Raw genomic sequence first — 21,632 nt, forward strand, 5'->3', positions numbered from 1 at the left:
TGTTTAGTATTCAAAGCATTTATTCAGCTCTGAAGATATGCAAAAAACAAAACACAAAACCTATTCATCCACCAAATCGGGAAAGGCATTATAATCCTCTTTAGCTCTCATCACACCCTCCAATGTTCTTTGGGCTGTTAGCTCTTGCATCCTTGCAAGTTCCAATTCTATACCCTACATTCATATTATAATTTGTGCCTGGTCTAACATGTATCAGAAGCTAGGCATGTGTCAGATATGGAAATAGAAGCATAGAGGAGGGATTAAGCAGTGGCCATTATATATTTTTGACCATTTCTCATTTTTTGTAAATAATGACCATTGCTTTTAGTCTTTATTTTTTGACTTGAAATTAGCAAAGCACATTGAGTTTGCAGAATCAAGGTACAACTTTTTTTTCAAGGTATTTATTTGTAGTAGTAAAATTAAATAAATGGGAAATTAACAAGCAAGAATAGCTACTGTCTTTTATTTTTACTTCTTTCCTCATTGTTTCAATCCTGAACTAGGCATCTAGTCCTTTACCACAGAGCCCCATTTCCTGCGTCCTTTTACATTTCTAAAAGGGTTGCATTATCCCTTTGCACTTTACTCTTTTTGTCTATTTGCATTATTAGTAGTAATAATATTAGCAACTTCAAAGAGTATAGTTGTTGAATGACAGTTCATTCTTTCGAAAAATATTTTCTTAGCTCTCGCTATATCCTGAGTACTACTGTAGGTGCTGAGCCATGTAAAGACAAAACCCTGCTGTTTTGGGTATTTTCAAGTGATAAAGCAGGTGATAAATAAATCAATAGGGTGTTATATATGTAGTATGATGCCCCCAAATGGCAAGTGCTATGAAGAAAATTAAAGCATAATCGGGCCTAGAGAATGGATAAAGGACATGTATTATTAGGGTGATCACATTAGGCCTTCTGAGAAGGTGACGTATGAGTGAACATAGAAACACGCCCTGGTGGCTTAGATGGTAAAGAATATGCCTGCAATGCAGGAAACTCAGGTTTGAACCCTGGGTCGGGAACATTCCCTGGAGAAGGGAGTGGCTACTCACTCCAGTATTCTCTGCCTGGAGAATTCCATAGACAGAAGAACCTCACAAAGAGTTGGACATGACTGAGCAGTAACACTTTCACTTCACTTTTTTCAAGAAACAGGCAATTCTGAGGTATAGTGCTCAAGTCTGAGGTGGAACTATGCTTGAATGCTCTGGGAAGAGGATGGAGGCCAGATCAACTGAGCACAATGGGCAAAGCAGAGGTGGGGAGATAGTTTGATGTGATAGCTGAAGTCCAGACTACATAGAATTTGACAGACCACGGCATTAACTTCAAATTTTATTCGAAATTCAGCAAGACACCATTGATGTATTTGAAACAGAGAACCGGTATTATTTCTGTTTCACCCAAGCTAGAGAGAGCAGATTGTAGGTACACAGGAGAGGGAGCAGTGGAACCATTCTATTGGCAGATGTGATGTTGGACTGGAGTGGTTGTGAAGGAGGTGGGGAGAACTGATTCTTCCTAGTCAATTTTTTGAAAGGAAAGCTAACAGAATTTGCTGGTGGTTTGTATAGTAGGGTGGGAGGGAAAGAGAAGAATCAGAGTTGATTCCAAAATGATTGACCTGACTCTCACTGGTGTTCATTCTGCGTTAGAGTTGACCTCCTACACGTCTGTATTAACGTGTAGATTATAATCCCTGCAAGAGTAATGACCAGGTCTGTTTGATCACAAATACATCCCTAATACCTAAGCCCAGTGCCTTTATTAGTTTAAATGTCATACATGTTCTAAAATTTTTCTCTGATGTATTGCCACCTTAGATACTATAAATAGCTATAGATATTGATCTGTTTTTACTTCAGTATTTCATTTTGCAATAGATTATCTTTGTTTTGTTATATAATTAGATATGTTTTCAGATTCTTTCCAGAAGGGTGGTAAAAATTGAACTTTCTGATCTGTTTATAGGGATGACTGGAAGGAGGACCAGTGGGGTGGGGTAGGAGTGGGGCCCCTATGCTGGTCTTGTAGGAGATGCTCCATATACATGGCTTCTTTCTCTGCCACTCTAGTCTACTTCAGTCCCGTACAAACAGCCTACTCCCAACAACCTTTCATTGTAAACTCAGCTTAGAGAAATTGAGGGTTGTATCTGTTAAGCCTGCTATTGAATATCTACTGTGTTGCACATAATAGGAACTCAGTAAATATTTGCTGAATAAGTAAAATCAATAAATGAGATGATAGTGGACCAAAAAAAATGTAAAGTAACATGGATTAATGAATTATTTAGCTAATATAGTATTTGTCTTCCTCTGTCAGTTCTTAGATACCATGCTAGCAAATTGCACAGAGGAGTAATACCAGTGATGGGGGTATGTAGGCATGTTAGAGGAATGTTTTAGTCACTCTTTAAGTTAAAACATTCAAAAGCACACTTCTCTGTGAAGTTAAGCTGTCACTGTAAGCCTCATTTTTACAGAATATTTTCCAATAAGATACTAGGTATCTTAGTCAATTTTAGTTTTAATTTTCTGGGAAGACCTTGTTATCATTACTAGTCCAAACATATTTTTGTATTCATTATTTGACTACTAAGTATGTTCCAAAAACAGTAGTTTCTAACACTTGGCTAACTGCTTTTAATTCATTCACTTCTTAATTAATTTTGCATATATTTATTGAATTGATACTATATTTGTGTAAAACAAAGTCCTTGTTTTGAAAGGATTCACATTAATCTGGGAGGTTTATGTATTGTACAGAAATTTGTAAAATACTTTGAAATGTCACTAAATTACCTGTAGAACATTTAAAAAAAATGTTTTTCTGTCATCAGTACCACTTTCCTGCAGATTTATTTTCTACTCATACATTAATGGTTTTTTTAATGGAGCATTTAAATGTGTGCCAGGCATATTCTAAACATTCCACACACATATCTTCATGCATTCATATGCTTGATATTGTTTATCAAAGTTGTGTCCACCAAAAGCTCCTTTTTGGAAATCTGGTTAGAATTAAACATGATAAGGGTTGAATTCAGTCCATTGTCTTTGAAGCATTAAACATGTGATTTGTGTGTAAACAAGTGCAAATCCTTCTATCATGTTCCTTAATGTGAAAGGTAATTTGAATGTGGCAGATTTTCCTTGGATGCTAATGAGAAATGGCTCTTCTGTTTCAACATCCTGTTTGCAGTAACCCTCTAGTTGTCACAGGAGGTCTTAATTTTGGAATGAGAAAATTCATTCAAACACAGCTCAAGTGTGTCTGACCTTAGTGTTTGTGTGTTGATGAGTAGCAATTTAATACATGTCAGTATTGTCTATGTCTAATAAGCATATTGAAGTTTTGGGACTGAATACCCCCATTTAAAATGTTTATGTCACAGTTAATAAACAGGATTAAATAAAGAAGGAATGAGGTAAGATGCTAACTTTCAAACTGGAAAGATCCCTTGATACAAACATGAACATCCTGTGGCCTATTGTCTTCTGGTTTCTATGGACAATGACTCTGCTTCTATTTCCAGACTAGGCTTGGCTTTTCTGTAGAGTACATTTCTTCTGAGCCTCCTTTTTTATTTCATCTCTTACGAAAATTCTGAAATCTTCTTGGTAGTTCAAACTATAAATATATATAAGTATGTATGTAAGCAATCCACATTTTATTTAAGAAAGTATCTTTGTTACATTTTGACTCTCAGAAATATCGCTCAGGTTGTTCTAAATTAAAACTGTCTGAATTAAAATGTTTGCTCTTTATATATTTAAAACAGATTTCCTTGGGGGAAAACATGATCACAAAATTGAATAAACACAATTTTTAAAACAGATGTATTGAAAGGATTTATGACATATTTCTATGCACAATATACAGACTTCATCATATATTTCAAATGTTTTATTGCAACTTTTAATCTCTATGTTTCATAAAAGAAAAAAGAGAAGAAAGTCTTCATCAACTCATTTTCCTCCTTAAATACAACCTACAGGGTGGGTAATTATAACAAAGACAGAGAAACACTGCCTCTCCACTGGTCCACTCATGATGCTTACTTCCTCCACTTGTGAGACTGATGAAACCTTGGTCATATGAAAAATCCTAATTTCAAGGGAAAGTTGTCCCCCCCCACCCCCGCCGTTTGCAGAGTAGTAGAAGGTAATATAGAGGGAGGTTAAAGTACTTGCTGATTAAGCCCTTACTCAACCAGTTAGTTGGAGAAGGCAATGGCACCCCACTCTAGCACTCTTGCCTGGAAAATCCCATGGATGGAGGAGCCTGGTAGGCTGCAGTCCATGGGGTCGCTAAGAGTAGGACACTACTGAGCAACTTCACTTTCACTTTTCACTTTCATGCATTGGAGAAGGAAATGGCAAGTCCATTGTTCTTGCCTGGAGAATCCCAGGGATGGGGGAGCCTGGTGGGCTGCCGTCTATGGGGTCCCACAGAGTTGGACACGACTGAAGTGACTTAGCAGCAGCAGCAGCAGCAGCAAACAGTTAGTTACCACAATCTCTGGTTTTAAACATCTTAAGAACAGTTTCCCCATCTTTGAGGTGAGGAGGTTGCCCTATGTCATTTCTGAGATTTTGTTTTTCTAATCCTATAATCCTGAAGCAATTGATGTGATGAAGGCCAGAAGACAGGTAAAATGCATAACTGGGATGTGAACCCAGGTTTTCTGGTTTTTATTCCAGGATTCCTATCCATTATCACTGCTACCTTTGACACTAATCAAATATGTGAAAAATAAATACGTATGTAAATGCAAACACAGATATATACATATACACACAGATACACAGATTTAAGCTGGCGTAAACTAGTCTTGTGCTTAATCAAAATGATCCAGCTTGTTTGGCAAGGACAATCAACTCACCTTCTCTTACCTCATCCCAGCTCACCAATTTCTAACTATGCTTTCCATGGAAGATGGTATAAGATGATAGTTTCCTCTAAGTCTGTATTCTTTAAGCAGGGTACAGACATATTTGTAGCATTGTACCACAAAAAAGGGACTAAAAAAATCTACCTTCCTCCCACAAAATGCCCATTTATCATCTTTCCAGAAAAGTGGTTATTTTGTTTGTCTTCATTTTAGTCATGGGACCTCAGTATTTCTAATATATCTTCTTGTAGAATCTGTTCACTATTCATTATCAAAATCTTATATATTCCATATACCCAAGACTCTTCTCTATAAAAGCCTTATTCACCAACACATTAAGAACATAACATATTTAAATGCTTGTCTACTAAAATTATCTGAAATTTTTACAAAGCTAAAAGTTATTACCTCTAAGGCCTCTTCCTACTCTGAGAGTGGACGAGGATGACAGTGTTGAGATTAAAGCCTGCTTTAAAGCAGTTCAGACCTTTTCTTAGTCACACAGGAGTTATTGCTACGCACCTCTGGGCTGGCCTACTCCACATAAAGCCAGGAGTATCTGCAGTTGCATTTATCTTTGACTGAAAGATAAACTACTAGAAGGGGTGCAACATTTGTTTAGAATCCAGTGATATCTTTTAAGATTCCCCCATGCTCAAATGTAGTCCCTGAGGTGTAGGTCCCCCTGAGCTCTAATCTTTTCTCTTCCCCCTAATTTGTGGTGTGACATTGGGATAATTATTCCTCCCTGTGTCTCAGTGTCCTTATGGAAAACTAGAATGTGGGACTCAATGACCTCTAAGATCCTTTAGAGCTTGACAATTTATTTCCCTGTTTAGGCCCTTTTGTCAGTCCTTAAAGCAATGCAGCTGTCCCCCAAATTGATAATAAATGACATAATTGATTGATAGTGTAGGCCTCCATTGTAAATGCTCCTATCGATGTATTTCTTTTCTAAAATGATCATTTATATTCAAGATTACGACTCTGTTTCTCTTGAACTGAATGCAAACACTTTTCTTCAAGCTTGAGGGACTTTAATACTTAAAACCGAAAATCATATTGAGAATGAATTTTGAAGAAAAGAATAAAAAGCCCAATATAACCACATCAGTGTTCATATTTGATTATCAAGTAAGGTTCAGGCTATTTTGTATCCTGTGCTTGGCTGTAGTTTTTACAAAGTTAATTTTGCAGTTGTTCTTGTATATAATTTAAAACCCTGTTTTGAATGTATGCTCTTAAAAAACTGAGATATGTGTATTACATGTATAATTTATGTTAGCTATAATTTTGATAATTATCTGTTAATATTTATTGAGCATTTCCTGGATGCATGGCACAGAACTAATGCATTCTTTAGTAGTATACTGCATCTAAATTAGTAATTCTCCTTATGAAAGCCACAGTTCAAAAATCATTTCTTTTAGTATGATGAGATTTGTTGTAGAGTGGATGTAAGCTTAGGGTCTTTTGCTTATGATATCCCCTCTGCCTCTCTGGCTGTGGTCTTCTCCCCTGGAAAGGAGAACCTTGATAAACTCTGATAATGTAGGAATCTGTGCAAACCTGGATGCTTTTGCTAAGTGATCAAGTATAATTCAGAAACCTGAATATAGATTTTTCTCCATATTTTCTCCATTAAGATATTGCAGGTTTGATTCTAGACCACTGCAATAAAGTGAATATCACAGTAAAATAAGTCACACAGATTTTTTGGTTTCCCAATGTATATAAAAGATATGGTTACAATCTACTGTCATGTTTTAAGTGTGTAACAGCATTATGTCTAAAAAACAATGTACAAATCTTAATTTAAAACTAATTTATTGCTAAAAAATTCTAGCCATCATCTGAGCCTTCAGCAAGTCATAATGTTTTTGCAGTTGTAACATCAAAGAACACTGATCCCAGTCACTATAACAAATACAATAATAATGAAAAAGTTTGAAGTATTGTGAGAATTACCAAAATATGACACAGAGACACAAAGTGGAAAATGCTGCTGGAAAAATAGCACTGATCTACTTGCTTATTGTAGGATTGCACAAACCTACAGTTAAAATAATACAGTGTCTGGAAAGTGCTGTAAGCAAAAAGAAATAAAATGAAGTGTGCCTGTATGTTTTACTTAGAGTCTATTCCTTGAAGAACAGAAGGTGAAATGGAATTGATATTTAGCCTCAATGTATTTCATTAAATGGAGTACGTGGGCGTTTATGAGTGAAACCTAGTACTTAAGCGTACAGGCTTTAAATTGCTCCTGCCTGGGTGCAGTTCTCTGACAGCGATCAGGCTGTTTAACCTCTGTGTCTTAGTCTTCTCACGTGTGCATAGAGACAGTGACAACCCCTATCTTGAAAAGAGGCAGTAAGTGAACAATAAAAAATGCTTAGAACCATGTCTGGCACAGAGAACATGGTAAACAAAAATTTAAACCTGTTTTTTAGATTTTGTTGGTATGTATTTTGGAAATTGAAATAGGTGTTCCGGAAAGATGGGTTATAACAGTGAACATAGGAAAATAGGTGTTGAAGGATAAAATATTTACTGTTTAATGAGAAAAATGTGCAAACTGCTTGGGGTTCCCTTTTTCAACATAATCCTTTTTATTACCAGTGAATGGCTTGAATAGAGACCAAAAAAGGGTATTCTATATATAATTATTTTTGTGAAGAATCCTTTGTAAATAGTATGTTAGGAAACTTCCTTTATGTAGAATCTAAAAATGTCCTAGTATTCTACTTACATCACATTTTATTGAGAATGAAGAAAATATTCTAGCATGAGCAGTGGGTGTGCTGGCATTTTTTATAGTGGGGTTGACGGTTTGGATGATAGTTTGAGAATTCAAAGTAGTCATGACAAGTTGGAGAAATAAGTCTTAATTAATAGAATAAAGTTATATTGAAACAAAAATTCAACCATTAACTAATGAAAAGAAGGTATGAAGGGCTCACTTAATGAAAAATACAAAATAACAAAAAAGCAAATCTAAGAATCAAAGCAAAACTGAAATAGAAGATAAAGAAGCAAGTTAGTAGTATATATTTTTATTGATGAAAAATCTTGGGGACAATATGTGGTGGGAAAAGCTCAAGATTAACTATATAAATATGCATATGGTATGCATTATTTGGGTTTCCATTCTCATTTTAAACTATTAAGGGCAAATAGATGAGGAAACAATGGAGACAGTGACAGACTTTATTTTCTTGGACTCCAAAAATCACTGCAGATGGTGATTGCAGCCATGAAGTTAAGACACTTGCTCCTTGGAAGAAAAACTATGACAAACATAGACAGCATATCAAAAAGCAGAGACATTACTTTGCCAACAAAGGTCCGTCTAGTCAAAGCTATGGTTTTCCCAGTAGCCCTGTATGGATGTGAGAGTTGGACCATAAATAAGGCTGAGCATCAAATAATTGATGCTTTTGAACTGTGGTGTTGAAGAATACTCTTGAGAGTCCCTTGGACAGCAAAAACATCCTGATCCTGTGCTTCTAAAGAAGCATGAAAAGTTCTAGGTTGTGTGAAATAGAAAAGCTATAGTAAAAAACAAACAAAAACACCTAGAGTTGTTCCTAGATGAGTACACCAAGCACAGAAAAATTGAAGGAGATGCAAAGTGTATTGACTTTCTTTCTTATTAAACCAGTGTCCTGACTGTCTTTATACCTTCTTCCTTAATTCTCATCTGTCACCTGGTCTCTTTTAGGTCAAGTCAACAGTTTATTTTTATAATAACTAGTGCCCTGGCTACAGTGAACTCTGCTTTTTATAAACATTATACCTGTTCTGGGGCCTTCAGATTCACTGATGTGCCAGTTGGCATTTACTATTATACGCCTACTGTGTGCTATTTGATGAGGGAGTTAGCTTTTAAAAGTCCTGTCATGTGTAGCTAAATAAATCTTTGGGAACACAATGTTGATATATAAATCTTTTCTATTCCTGACTATTTGTGTGACTTTGGGCAAGCTTGTTTAACTTCTTATGCCTCAGTTGGTTTTCTATAAAGTATAGGTAGTGTTCATATCTTCTTTAGTAGTTGACTAAAGGATAAGATATCACGTGTAATTTTAGCAATCAATAAACGTATTAGTTATATTAGCTAGAATATGGAGAATATATATGTGTCTGTGTGAAATATAAGACAAATTTAAAAAAAATCTTCTTGATGGGTATTTGCATCTGCCCTGGGTACCTGCTGGCATTGGGTACTCAAATGGTCCTTATTTGGTTGAAGGATCGGATTCAGAGGTTGAGCAAGTTATGATTAAAGGATATAGAACAAATGCTGACCATTTGGTTAAGGAGACTTTTGGGAATAGAGAAAGCAGCAGGTTTATTCACCACCACACTCCCCCTGCAATTGATTTAGTGGCAGAACCTTATGAATATGGAGAGAAACTGGATAGCTTTTGAAGTTTCATTTTGCTGTCTTTTGGACTTAGGCTTTTAGGCTGACAGATTCACATGTGTACACTTTTGATATGATTTCTGATTTTTGGCCATTTATGGTGTAAATAGAAGTAGATAAAATGCCTGGAAAATAATAGCAGAAAGTCCAGAGCAGTCACCAGTTGGAAAAGCATTTCTAAAGGGATCCTTTATTGAAACTGATGTTCTGAGAATGGCGTTAACAATTAGAAGCTTGTATTGCATTGGTGTCTTTTAACACTTTGTATTGTGAAAGCTGTTTTTATCTCAAAAGAATGTGCCTCTTGAATTACATTCCCAAGATATTAGATAATTTGTTTTCTGGAAATTTAGTGTGTAGTTAATGTCAAACTATTTTCTGATCCTATTTTCCAGTCCTTTCTTCTTGAACTGTGGAGATTTCATTGACATGTGCAAAGCCCACTTACAAAGGAGATGTATAGATGAACGGAAACTAGAGAAAACACACAAAACATTAGTGTAGAAAGGAAGATATGTTGAAAGGCAGCTAGCTCTGCTGAAGGTTTATTCAGAATTTGTAATAATACCATAGCTTTGAATGATCTATCATGACCCAGCAATACCACTTCTGGGCATACACACTGAGGAATTCAGATCTGAAAGAGACACGTGCACCCCAATGTTCATTGCAGCACTGTTTATAATAGCCAGGACATGGAAGCAACCTAGATGTCCATCAGCAGATGAATGGATAAGGAAGCTGTGGTACATATACACCATGGAATATTACTCAGCCGTTAAAAAGAATTCATTTGAATCAGTTCTAATGAGATGTATGAAGCTGGAGCCCATTATACAGAGTGAAGTAAGCCAGAAAGATAAAGAACATTACAGTATACTAACACATATATACGGAATTTAGAAAGATGGTAACGATGGCCCTATGTGCAGAGCAGAAGAAGAGACGCAGAAGTACAGAACAGACTTTTGAACTCTGTGGGAGAAGGTGAGGGTGGGATGTTTCGAAAGAACAGCATGTATATTATCTGTGGTGAAACAGGCCACCAGCCCAGGTGGGATGCATGAGTCAAGTGCTCGGGCCTGGTGGGCTGGGAAGACCCAGAGGAATCGGGTGGAGAGGGAGGTGGGATGGGGGACCGGGATGGGGAATACGTGTAACTCTATGGCTGATTCATATCAATGTATGACAAAACCCACTGAAAAATAAAAAATAATAAAAAAAAAAAAGAAAAGAAAATGTAGCAGAAAGCTGATTTGCGTACACCACCTGTTGCAGACAGCTCTCCATTCTCCTAAGCATCCATGTCAGTGAGACTTTTCTTCTCACCATTAGGGACAAGTTATTTAGGAGATATCCTGTGTAGAAGGTGGATGAGGAAAGGTAAAAAAGAGCATCACTGTTTCAAAAGTACAGATATGTATGTATGCCTTCATATGATTCACTTAATTATCATGTTTAGGAAGTATGTGACCTAAGAATTTATTTCCCCAATTTATAGTAGAAAAAAAAGAAGCAGAAAAGCTTATAGCTTACTCAGGACAACCTTGGCTCAGATGATAAAGAATCTGCTTGCAAAGCTGGAGACCCAGGTTTGATCCCTGGGTTGTGAAGATCCCCTGGAGAAGGGAATGGCAACCCACAACAGTATTCTTGCCTGGAGAATCCTGTGGACAGAGGAGCCTGGCGGGCTACAGTCCTTGGGGTTGCAAAGAGCCAGACACGGCTGAATGACTAACACACACTTCAGTACAAGAAAGAATCTGCCATTTATTTGAGGGAAAAAGCTAAATCTGTCTCATGTGTGTGTGTGTAAAGTTGTTTTGGTCCTGTCTGACTCTTTGCAACCCCATGAACAGTAACCCGCCAGGCTTCTTTGACCATGGCATTCTCTAGGCAAGGATATTGGAGTGGGTTGCTATTCCTCCTCCAGGGGATCTTCCCAACCCAGGAACTTAACCCACATCTCTTCTATCTACTGCATTGGCAGGCTTTTTCTTTACCACTAGCGCCACCTGGAAATCCCAAATTTGTCTCATACACTACTTTATTTCCAATTTCTAGCATGGTACATACAGCAGATGGTCAGAAAATAATTTGCTAAATGAATGAATGAATACTTAAGGAAAGAGTCAATAAACAAACGCGTATTGGTAGATCCAGAACAAAGATCAAGTTCTCTTGGATTTCCCAACATGCATATTTCCCCTTATATTCTCTGCTATCTCCATTTATACTTATTCCAGAGAGAAAGGCAAGGATTTGGAAATGTTGAAGTGTTAGCCTGGGAAAGCTTATTCTTTGTGATATTTTCATCACTTTGGCTGGCATGTGAGCATGTGATCTGGGGAAGAACTGGTGGGAGAAAAGGTAAGTTAGCAAGATGCTGGCTTATTGAATTGGGAGAATAGAAATCACATTATTTAATAGGATCCAGAGAAGAATGTGCATTCAGATCCAAATTGGAAAAGTATTAAGAATGAACAAAAGAGATTAGAGAAGTTGAAATCTATCTCTCTTTGTTAAAAAAAAAATCACCGAAATTCCCCTCTGTCCTCTGCAAAGCAAACAACATTTAAGGGAGTATTTTCCCTTAGAGATAAAGTAAGGGGTAAAAGATTCATCAGAGCATTTGAACTGTTTACTATGCATATTTTTTGAAATTAGATTTTAAAAGTGATTGTAAGAAGAGCTAAATGCATAGTAAACCAGAAAACCATGAATTTTCATTGACATTTATATGGGGAAAGTTATTATGAAGTAATAATTTAAACAAAAAGATTTTACCTTCTGAATAAATTAAATTTTAGCTGTAGACATCAAAATACATAATTAAGAAATAGAAAGTAAAAAATAAAGTAGAAAAAATATTTGCAAATTTATGTCTAATAGTGAATGTGTATCTTGAACATGTAAAGAATTCTTGAAATTCAATAATAATAAGACAATGAACAAAATCTAAAAGTGATCAAAATATTTGAACAAAAGATTCTCTAAGGAAGATTTATGAATGCTCAATACTATCAGTAATTAATAACTATAAATTAAGGCCACAGATAGCACACCATTGTTATTAGAGTGGCTGAAATTATATTAAAAATATACCCTGCTAATATCAAGTGCTGGCAAGGATGTGGAACAACTGAAACTATCGTGCGTTGCTGGTAGGAATGAGGAATGGTAAAACTGCTTTGGAGACGCACTGACGGTTTCTAATAAAGGTAAACATACCAGACATTCCAATTTCTAGATACTTAGTGAAGACAGATGAAAACATGTCTACCTCCTACTCCTGCTACAAGTATTAAAACTTGCACTGGGTGTCTGTAGTAACTTTATTTACAATCACTTAAAATCTAAGAACAACCCAAATGTCCATCAACTGATGAGTGGATAAATGAACAGGAGTACATCTATACATTTCATACATTCAGCAGCAAAAAGAAGAAAATGATAACCCATGTAGCAACATGGATCTAACTTACTTTATGTGAAAGAAGTCAACTCAAAAGCCTAAATACTGTATCATTCCATCTATATAATATTCCGGACAAAACTGTAGGACAGAAAAAATTGCTGGTTGCCAGGTACCTGTCTGGTGGGGCAAGAACAGAAATTATATCTTGACTGTACTGGTAGTTAACATAGTTTTAAGTTATTTGTCAAGGTTCATAGATCTGTATACATAAAAAGGGTATTTTGCTGTATGTAAATTATACCTCAAAAATAACTTTAGCAATACCATTCAAATACTCAAATATTAGATGTACTCATGATAATGAGGTGCATGCATGTATTGAATTCATGTGTCCAGTTGCTCAGTCATGTCCGACTCTTCGCGGCCCTATGGAGTCTAGGCACACCAGGCTCCTCCTCCATGGAGTTTTCCACAAGAATCCTGGAGTGGGTTGCCGTTTCCTGTCCAGGGGATCTTCTTGACTCAGGAATCAAACACACATCTCTTGCATTGGCAGGCAGATTCTCTGCCACTGCACCACCTGGGAATATCTAAGAAGAAAACTTGCTTTCTTGTGTCAGCAATTACTTTCTGGGGACATTGAAACTGAAACTTCATAAACTCCAGAATATTCTGTTACTGAGATGCTTCAGTTTTACTGACAATCTCTCCATTTAGGAAAATTTAGAACGAATTTTATATCTTTAAAACATTGAATTGAAAAAGAAAATCCCTCTGAGAACCTGAGTGCCTTTGTTTTGAAAATAATGAAAAATAAGGGAAAGAGAAAGGGGGGAATAAAAAAGATAGGAATGATAAAAAAAAAATAGGATAAAAAATTGAAAGGTGGGAAGATATCATAAAGAAGAGCAAAAATAGGAAACTTGTACAACAGAAATATTAATGGGAATAATATGTGTGTGATCAGTCCTCACTCTCTACCTGCCATTGTGATAAGAATCTATATGGATAATTTAGTTTAATTCTCCTAACAACCTAATGGAATAGATACTATTGTTATTCCCATTTGCAGAAGGGAAAACTGAGGTTTAGGCAGGATACATAATTTAGACAAGCTCACACAGTCAGTAAATGACGGCAAAGGGATTTGCAATCAGAAATAGCGCTGCTAAAGCTCTGTTTCACTTCATGGACCTTTATGGTATAATATGCTGCTACTTAATGAATTATTCCAGTTAGCTCAGTGAATTGTATCTCAACACAAAAGTGAAAGTCGCGCAGTCTTGTCTGACTCTTTGTGACCTCATGACTATACAATCCATGGAATGCTCCAGGCCAGAATACTGGAGTGGGTAGCCTTTCCCTTCTCCAGGGGATTTTCCCAACCTAGGGATTGAACCCAGGTCTCCTGCATTGCGGGCAGATTTTTTGACCAGCTGAGGCACAATGGAAGCCCAAGAATGCTGGAGTGGGTAGCCTATCCCTTCCCCAGTGGATCTTCTCAACCCAGGAATCAAACTGGGGTCTCCTGCATTGCAGGCAGATTCTTTACCAACTGAGCCATCACGAAAGCCCCATCTCAACACAGAGTGCGATTGTATTGGTTTATATACCGTAAGAATAATAAGAAACAAGGCAGGTGATATGAAGCTGTTTACCTCTTTTTAGTTTGATCTAAAGCAAGTGTACCCTGACACTCATCTTCCAAAGGTTCCGTCCCTTGGTAAGAACCATTTGACTGGCATTTTTGTTTGATCACTTTGTCATAGTAACAAGAGCTGTGAAACCATATTGTTCACCTCAAGTGTCCCTTTGGGGAGGAAAGTAATGCAAATAGTTTCTGTCAAAAGAAACATATTATCAATATTTCAAGCTGGTATTTTACCAGTTGAGTTATTAAATGGGGACCAACATCATAAAAGAGAATGATTAGAAATTTAGGCTGATTTCAGAAAACTACAGAAATATTTATTGATGTGTGCAGATTACATGTAAGGAATAGATGACACTCTTGTGATAAATTAGGACTGGTTTATTTTTATCATCTGAATATTAGAAATATCGCTGACCCTTATGGAAGTATCTGTATACCATAAAGTTCTGTTACATGAGAACTATCCCAGGTCCCTGTATAGATCTGAATAGCATGTGATGATTTTGATAACAGGTACCCAGATTTAGACCTATGGATTTTCTGAATTGTATAGATTTAGTGAGATTGGCCTTTTTTTTTTTTTTTTTTTAGATAGCATATTAAAAAGCAGAGATATTACTTTGCCAACAAAGTCCATCTGGTGAAGGCTGTGGTTTTTCCAGTGGTCATGTATGGATGTGAGAGTTGGACTGTGAGGAAAGCTGAGCGCTGAAAAATTGATGCTTTTGAACTGTGGTGTTGGAGAAGACTCTTGAGAGTCCCTTGGACAGCAAGGAGATCCAACCAGTCCATCCTGAAGGAGATCAGTCCTGGGTGTTCATGGAAGGACTGATGTTGAAGCTGAAACTCCAATACTTTGGCCACCTCATGTGAAGAGTTGACTCATTGGAAAAGAACCTGATGCTGGGAGGGATTGGGGGCAGGAGGAGAAAGGGATGACAGAGGATGGGATGGCTGGATCGCATCACTGACTTAATGGACATGAGTTTGAGTAAACTCCAGGAGTTGGTGATGAACAGGGAGGCCTGGAGTGCTGCGATTCATGGGGTCCCAAAGAGTCAGACACGACTGAGCGACTAAAGTGACTGAACTGACTTAGTGAGATTGACTTAAAAAAATCAGTTCATTTTTTATTGCTTGCAAAAGATACTTACTAAGAGAACATTAGCATGAAGTCCAAAAAGTCTAGTTTATCTTTTTTAGTGCTTCTTTTCCATGGCTGCCACAGAGTGGACAGGGACCATTTGGGGTTAATGTTCTTTGTCTCGTAGAGCTGTATTAGCTAGCCATTAATCCCCAAAGAAATGCCCAGATCCTGACTTTTTATTGACTCACTGACAAGCTCTTCCAACCAAACAGAAAGCATATATTCCTAAATGACTCAAGGCATATGCATCCGCTCTCAGAAGCTACCTTTAGTCATAGGAATTGAATGTAGAGTGGGGAGCTACTTCAGTGGTCACGATGACTGGATTTGGAGTCTTTCCTTCAGTCAGATTCCCGTTTCCTAAAATAAATGTGAGACATACTCAAGTGGGATGATTCATTTGTTCATTTTTCTAAGTTTGTAACAGGATCTTTTGAAAACATTGATTATTCAAAGTATGTCACCACAAAATCTGCTTCCAGGATATGGGGAAAAGAGCGTACATATCACAAGAAGTTACATACACTAACCTGAAACTATTGCAGAATAACAGGGGAGAGCATTTTTGGAAGAAGAAAATGAGAACCATAACTTAATAGATTTGTGTGGTTCAATTTTCATTTTATTTTCCATACTTTTAATTAATGCTGTGTAACTATATTTATGGTTTAAGTAGAAGGTCCTTTGTATTTGATAGTAAATTGTCTAATAATGATCAGCATATAAGAATTATTAAAATATCAAATTATGGCAAAATGAAATATAACATTGAAAATAAAAAATGAAAATTTTAATTTTTTCAAATGGTTCTCTTTCTCTGTCATAATTTAGCCTGCTTAACTTTATGCTTTTTTTAATTACACAACCATATAAATACATGGCTGTTTTGAAAGATTAATAATGTAACTCCTCCCAATATAGTGATAAGGAAACAATTTCTACCACTCCTGTCCTTTTCTCATAGTTCTCTACAAAGCTAAGTGTTAAAAACATTTTGAAGTCCACTTTTTAAGTCTTTCTGTATATTTACCATCATGTATATGTACATATTTTTATACCTATTATTTTTATCTTAAACAAATAGGATTACCTCAACAAGCATTTTTCTGTGGGTTACTCTATCTCATTTCTTATGTTTTAAAAATTTGACAGCTCTACTTCAAAAAAAACCAAACAACATACCTACATACTTGTGTTGCCAAGTATAGACCATGATTTATTTTTACTAATTCATTATTGGTTAAGATTTAGGTCCATTTATTTTACTACTAAGAATAAATGTTGCAATGAACATCTTATATATGTTTTTCCATATTTTGCTAGCACATTGATGCATACTTATTACTTATTCATATGTACATTAAAAACTGTGATAGGTTTGAAAGAATAAATTTGCCAAGAGCCAGTTACCAACAAATTACTCCAGAACAGACTCTCCCAATTTTTACTTGTATTAATATATAAAGTTTTTGTTTTGAGTACTGCACCAGAACAGAATGCTACCATATTTTGCTTGTCTCAATCTGATGAAAAGTATGTTGTTGTTTTAACTTTTATTTTCCTGCTCAGTAGTGATGTAGAGTATCTTTTTATATATTTATTGACCATTTTTACTTCTTTTTTTTTCCTTTGTAATTTTCCTGTTTCTTTGTTCATTTTTTTTGGAGTTGTAAAAAGTATTTTGTACACTCTGTTTATTGATATTCTTGTCAGTTATATATAGAGCAAATATTTTTATCAGGCTTTACACTGCCTTTTAAAACTGTGTATGTTGTCTTTCCTCTTAGAAGTTTTAATTTTTATTTCAACTATTTATATAGAAAAACATGTAAATATGTTTCTTTATAGCTTTGAATTGTATTTCTAATTTGACATAACCTCCCATATCTCAGTTCTGGAATATTCTTTTGCGGACATTTTCTATTTTTAGCTTATTTTTCTTGGATTGATAGCTTGCAGTCCATATTTCCCTCATTTTTGGATCCTTTTTACTTTATTACTGAAGCACAACTTTAATTAGTACTTTCAGAGTGGCTTTGTTGATATAAAAATTTCTAAATGCTTGCAGATTAAAAAAAGAAAAAGGCTGTTTTTTACATCCTGCTCAACTATTGTATTGCTTGGGTACATGATGCTAGATTTAAAATTAAATATTTGAGGCCAACTTCCCCATAGTCTTCTGTTAGGAGTATGGAAGATAAGCCTGATACCAGTCTGTTTTTGTTTCTAATAAAGATAACTTTTACTACTGTCTCTCTAGAAGCTTTTTGAATTTTCATTATAAAGCTTCTAAATTATTTTATTTTGAAAAACATTATTTTAATTTTCCTAAATGTTCTAAAGTTTTGTCAAGATGTATGGGTCTTTTTCTGTTCATCTTTATTAGAACTTGATAAACCTCTGAATCAAACATGTAGGTTCTCAGTTTGGGAAATTTTATTTTGTTATATCTACTCAATCTGTTCTACCTGGAAATTTAATAGATGTATTTGAGAACTTCCTTAGCTAACCTTCTTCCCTGTTTAGCTTTTCTTCATTCATACAGTTCATTTCTTTGATCTTTTGCATTGTTTTCTGGGGGTGCTCCTTGGCTCAGTCTTCAAATTAATTTACTAATTTGAGCTGAAGTTGTGTCCAGAGTATTACTATTAAGATTTTTAATAGTATTTTTAATGCTACTCTTTATGACCCCCATGGACTGAAGCATGCCAGTCATCTGAAAAGTTGGCTCATTGGAAAAGACCCTATGCTGGGAAAGATTGAAGGCAGAAAGAGAAGGGGGCAACAGAGGATGAGATGGTTGGATGGCACCACTGACTCAATGGACATGAGTTTGAGGAGACTCTGGGAGATCGTGAAGGACAGGGAAGCCTGGCATTCTTCAGTCCATGGGCTCACAAAGAGTCACACATGACTTGGTGATTGACATCATGTTCATTATTAGAATGCTTTTGATTCCAATGATAGATGTATGTAAACACAGTCATGGTTACTGTTCACATTTAAATGAAGTTTTATGGAATCACGCTTCTGGGCTCAGTCCATCCCAGGAGCCTTCTATTCAGACTGGCATATTAACATACAGGGGTGGCGGATCTCTAATGCAGAAGGTTACTCACTAAGTGCAAAGAGACCCATAGTCAAGTATCTTCTCTGTTGCATTGGTTTCTAAATGTTCAACATATAAATAAATAGTTGATGTCACCAACATACATGCCAAGCATTTTTAAACACAAGGTTCAGCAGAAAACTAAACATTATGAAACATCTAAATAACATTAACATTATAAAAGAGAAGTACCAATCTCAATAAGAATTGTCATTGGATAGAGCAGAATATTGGAAAATATTGGAAAGTATTCAGCTTCAGCATCAGTCCTCCCAATGAATATTTGGGGTTGATTTTCTTTAGGATTGGCTATTCTGATCTCCTTGCTGTCCAAGGGACTCTCAAGACTCTTCTCCAGCACCACAGTTTGAAAGCAGCAGTTCTTTGGTGCTGAGCTTTCTTTATGGTCCAACTGTCACATCCGTACATAGCTACTGGAAAAACCAAGCTTTGACTAGATGGATATTTGTTGGAAGAGTGTTGTCTCTGCTTTTTAACAGACTGTCAAGGTTTGTTATAGCATTTCTTCCAAGGAGCAGGTGTCTTTTAATTTTGTAGCTGTAGTCACTGTCTTCTGTGATTTTGCAGCACAGGAAAATAAAATCTGTCACTCTTACACTTTTGCCCCATCTATTGAACACAGCTCACATTTTATGTTTTTTAAATGCATTAAATGAACTGTTATAAAATTGGCTGATAGTTTCACCTATAGGTGCTGATTACCTTTGCCTAACTTTTAATTTCTAACTCTAGGTTTTAGGAAGAACATTCAGGTTTTTGTTATAGTTTTGTGTTTCTATCCTGATCTTCAGAGTTGTCATTTTGGAAGTAGTTCCTTAAACAAACAAGCAAACAAAACAGAGATTTTCAGTCTTTGCTTCAGCTTTTATCCAACAAGTATTTGTTAGTAGTTATATAATGTCCATCTACTGTGCTGTGGCATTTTGTATAGAAGAAATATATTCATGGCCTTTAGAATACTTTATTTTAAATGGAGTAGCATGAAAAAAATCATACAATTTATAAAAACAAGATAATTCCAAGCAGATTTAGGGAACAAAATGTATTTCATTAAAATGAGCAGATTCTTACTATATTTAATTTATATTTTCCATTAATCAAATTGCCAACATTCGTTGGATCATTGAAAAAGCAAGAGCATTCCAGAAAAAGATCTACTTCTGCTTTATTGACTACACCAAAGCCTTTGACTGTGTGGATCACAACAAACTGTGGAAAATTCTTAAAGAGGTGGGAATACCAGACCACCTGACCTGCGTCCTGAGAAATTTGTATGTGGGTCAGGAAGCAACAGTTAGAACCGGACATGGAACAATGAACTGGTTCCAAATAGGGAAAGGAGTACATCAAGTTTGCATATAGTCACCCTGCTTGTTTAATGCAGAGTACATCATGCAAAATGCCAGGCTGGATGAAACACAAGCTGGAATCAAGATTGCCAGGAGAAATATCGATAACCTCAGATATACATATGATACCACCCTTATGGTAGAAAGTGAAGAAGACCTAAAGAGCCTCCTGATGAAAACGAAAGAGGAGAGTGAAAAAGTTGGCTTAAAACTTAGCATTCAGATAACTAAGATTGTGGCATCTGGTCTGTTCACTTCATGGCAAATAGATGGGGAAACAATGGAAACAGGGAAAGACTTTATTTTTGGGGGCTCCAAAATCACTGCAGTTGGGGACCGCAGCCATGAAATTAAAAGACGCTTACTCTTTGGAAGAAACGTTATAAACATCCTAGACAGCATATTAAAAAGCAGAGATATTACTTTGCTAACAAAGGTCCATCTAGTGAAAGCTATGGTTTTTCCAGTGGTCATGTATGGATGTGAGAGTTGGACTGTAAAGAAAGCTGAGTGCTGAAGAATAGATTCTTTTGAACTGTGGTGTTAGAGAAGACCCTTTAGAGTTCTTTGGACTGCAAGGAGATCCAACCAGTCTATCTTAAAGGATATCAGTCCTGAATGTTCATTGGAAGGACTGATGCTGAGACTGAAACTCCAATCCTTTGGTCACCTGATGTGAAGAACTGACTCACTAGAAAAGACCCTGACTGTGGGAAAGATTGCAGGCAGGAGGAGAAGGGGACGACAGAGGATGAGACAGTTGAATGGCATCACGAGTCAGTGGGCATGAGTTTGAATAAGTTCCAGGAATTGGTGATGGACAGGGAAGGCTGGCATGCTGCAGTTCATGGGGTCGCAAAGAGTCAGACATGACTGAGTGACTGAACTGAACCGAACATTTTCCATTTTGGGGGTTTCCCACTACTCTTTTTTCCCACTACTCTAAAGTACCCTGAATTATGTGTATAGTCAAATAAATTGGAACTTTTCCCTAGGAGTACCAGCAGTTATTAACAATTTAATTGTCTTCTGAGGAGGTTCCCATAACTCGAGGGGATAGGAATATCAGAGGGTTCTAATTGTAAGGGAAGGCTCAGACAAGTGTCATCGGTGGGAACTTTAACTGCTTTTTATGAAGCACACACACGCAAATGTTGATCAAGCATCCTTGATCCTTCCCTTAAAGCAGGGAAGAAGCATTCCCTGAGCTGTAGAAGTGCTGCATAGAGGCTATCCGGGAGAAGGTGACAAGGATTCCTCATGCCTCTGAATGCAAAGAGTAGCTTCTATGCACTGTCACTGGGGAAGTAATCGTGGATTCATAATCTTCAGAACGTTTATTTGGATTTAATCAAATAGCAAAAAGCATATGCCAAAGTGTCTATATCTGGACAGATAATCAGTAAATGTTATCTGTGATTTGGAAATGTGAAGTTCCAATATAATCAATTTAGAGTGAATTTTGATTGTGAAACATGGCTTTAGTAATTTGGTGAATGCGTAGACTTTTGTAGAAAAACTCCCTGACCAACATATCTTGATTTTTAAGTGGAAAGAAAGACTGAATGAGTGGATTAGTAAATGAATTGGAGAAGAATACACATTA

At 36.3% G+C, this 21,632-nt stretch overlaps 1 protein-coding gene across 18 annotated transcripts in view; it reads left to right on the plus strand.

Moving 5' to 3' along the window:
* Positions 1-21,632, plus strand: part of NRXN1 (neurexin 1) — a 1,155,776-nt gene that overhangs the window by 27,596 nt on the left and 1,106,548 nt on the right. Inside the window, exon 2 of one of the 18 annotated variants that reach the window (XM_065927354.1) lies at positions 18,515-18,520. The exons of the other annotated variants lie outside the window; for them this stretch is intronic. Coding sequence (XP_065783426.1) covers positions 18,515-18,520 — 6 coding nt within the window. The remainder of the gene's footprint in view (positions 1-18,514; positions 18,521-21,632) is intronic. 18 annotated transcript variants of the gene reach the window in all.

This window comes from Muntiacus reevesi, chromosome 3, assembly GCF_963930625.1.
Source record: "Muntiacus reevesi chromosome 3, mMunRee1.1, whole genome shotgun sequence".
Taxonomy (NCBI): Eukaryota; Metazoa; Chordata; class Mammalia; order Artiodactyla; family Cervidae; genus Muntiacus; species Muntiacus reevesi.